This window comes from Aplysia californica, unplaced genomic scaffold (assembly GCF_000002075.1).
Source record: "Aplysia californica isolate F4 #8 unplaced genomic scaffold, AplCal3.0 scaffold00093, whole genome shotgun sequence".
Classification (NCBI taxonomy): domain Eukaryota; kingdom Metazoa; phylum Mollusca; class Gastropoda; order Aplysiida; family Aplysiidae; genus Aplysia; species Aplysia californica.
In genome coordinates, this window is record NW_004797363.1 from 1634736 (window position 1) to 1635914 (window position 1179).

Genomic DNA, 1179 nt, shown 5'->3' on the forward strand with positions numbered 1-1179 from the left:
GAGAGAGAGAGAGTAAGACAGAGAGAGGGGGGGGGCAAGTGAAGGATAGAAAAAGGTAGAAAGATACAAAGAGAGAAAGACAGGGACAGAGGAGAGAAAATTGACTTCATTCTACTTACCTTAGCAGAATGCATGATAGTAAGGTTCCGTTGACTCTTTTTAAAATATAAAATCATTTACTTTTACTTTGCTGGTGGTCACTGATTAGACATCCAGTCAGGGTGCATCGTAAGCTACACCGTCCCTCGTTTCAGAATCCACGACAGAATGTTCAGTTTGTCCTTCCGTCGAATTGAGCACACACTTTCCACACACATCCATAGGAGATCATTTGCCTTTTTTCTGATGCAGCCAAAGCGTATTGTGTGCTGTAGCTGCGGCTGCAGTGCAGCCTGACGAAGTTTCTTTGTCCTTGGGCTCTCTAAAGCAGATCCACAGTTCAAAATTTACTGTTGTAACGTCTTTTGGCGGTCGGTCACGTGATTGCGTGTCTGGGGAAAGCACGGAAAAATCCAGTTTATAACTGCGAGTCGTTGATGCAGTGACAAGCACAGGTTCAAGTATGGGTGGGGTTTTGAAAAGGAAATAATGAATCATAGGTGGGCGTGGAGGGGGGACAATGAGGAAGTTTTAAATTTCCGGAAGAATCTTCTTCTTGTTCTTCTTGTTCTTCTTCTTCTTGTTCTTGTTCTTGTTCTTCTTGTTCTTCTTGTTCTTCTTGTTCTTCTTGTTCTTCTTCTTCTTCTTCTTCTTCTTCTTCTTCTTCTTCTTCTTGTTCTTCTTGTTCTTCTTGTTCTTCTTGTTCTTCTTGTTCTTCTTGTTCTTCTTCTTCTTCTTCTTCTTCTTCTTCTTCTTCTTCTTCTTCTTCTTCTTCTTCTTCTTGTTCTTCTTCTTCTTCTTGTCTAGTTGTGGTTGTGGTTGTTCTTGATCTTGTTGTTGTTTTTGTTCTGCTATTTTTGTTCTTCTTTTCCTTCATCGAGATGGGAAAAAATCATTTTTAATTATGTAATTTAAGTACAACTCGTATTGCCAATATAGTCTACTTAATTTGTATAAACAATGAAATTATTGTTTCGGTAAGTGTTTTACGGTGCTTGTAAGTGCCTATGGTCATATGAGCGCGCTGGACATATTTAACATTTTAGTTTGATAAGAACTTAATTCTAAAATTTCCCCGGT

General features: G+C 39.0%; 1 protein-coding gene across 2 annotated transcripts in view; it reads right to left on the bottom strand.

Annotated features, from left to right (window-relative positions):
* LOC101856087 overlaps positions 1-612 on the bottom strand; it is a 20172-nt gene extending 19560 nt beyond the window's left edge. Inside the window, exon 1 of one of the 2 annotated variants that reach the window (XM_035968878.1) lies at positions 181-612. Coding sequence is in view for 1 of the 2 variants with exons in the window: in XM_005095013.3 (XP_005095070.1) it covers positions 120-176 (57 nt within the window). In the remaining variant the exon portion in view is untranslated. Of the gene's footprint in view, positions 1-119 lie in introns of both variants that reach the window. The other variant, XM_005095013.3, reaches the window with a different exon arrangement.
* Between the last annotated feature and the right edge of the window lie 567 nt (positions 613-1179).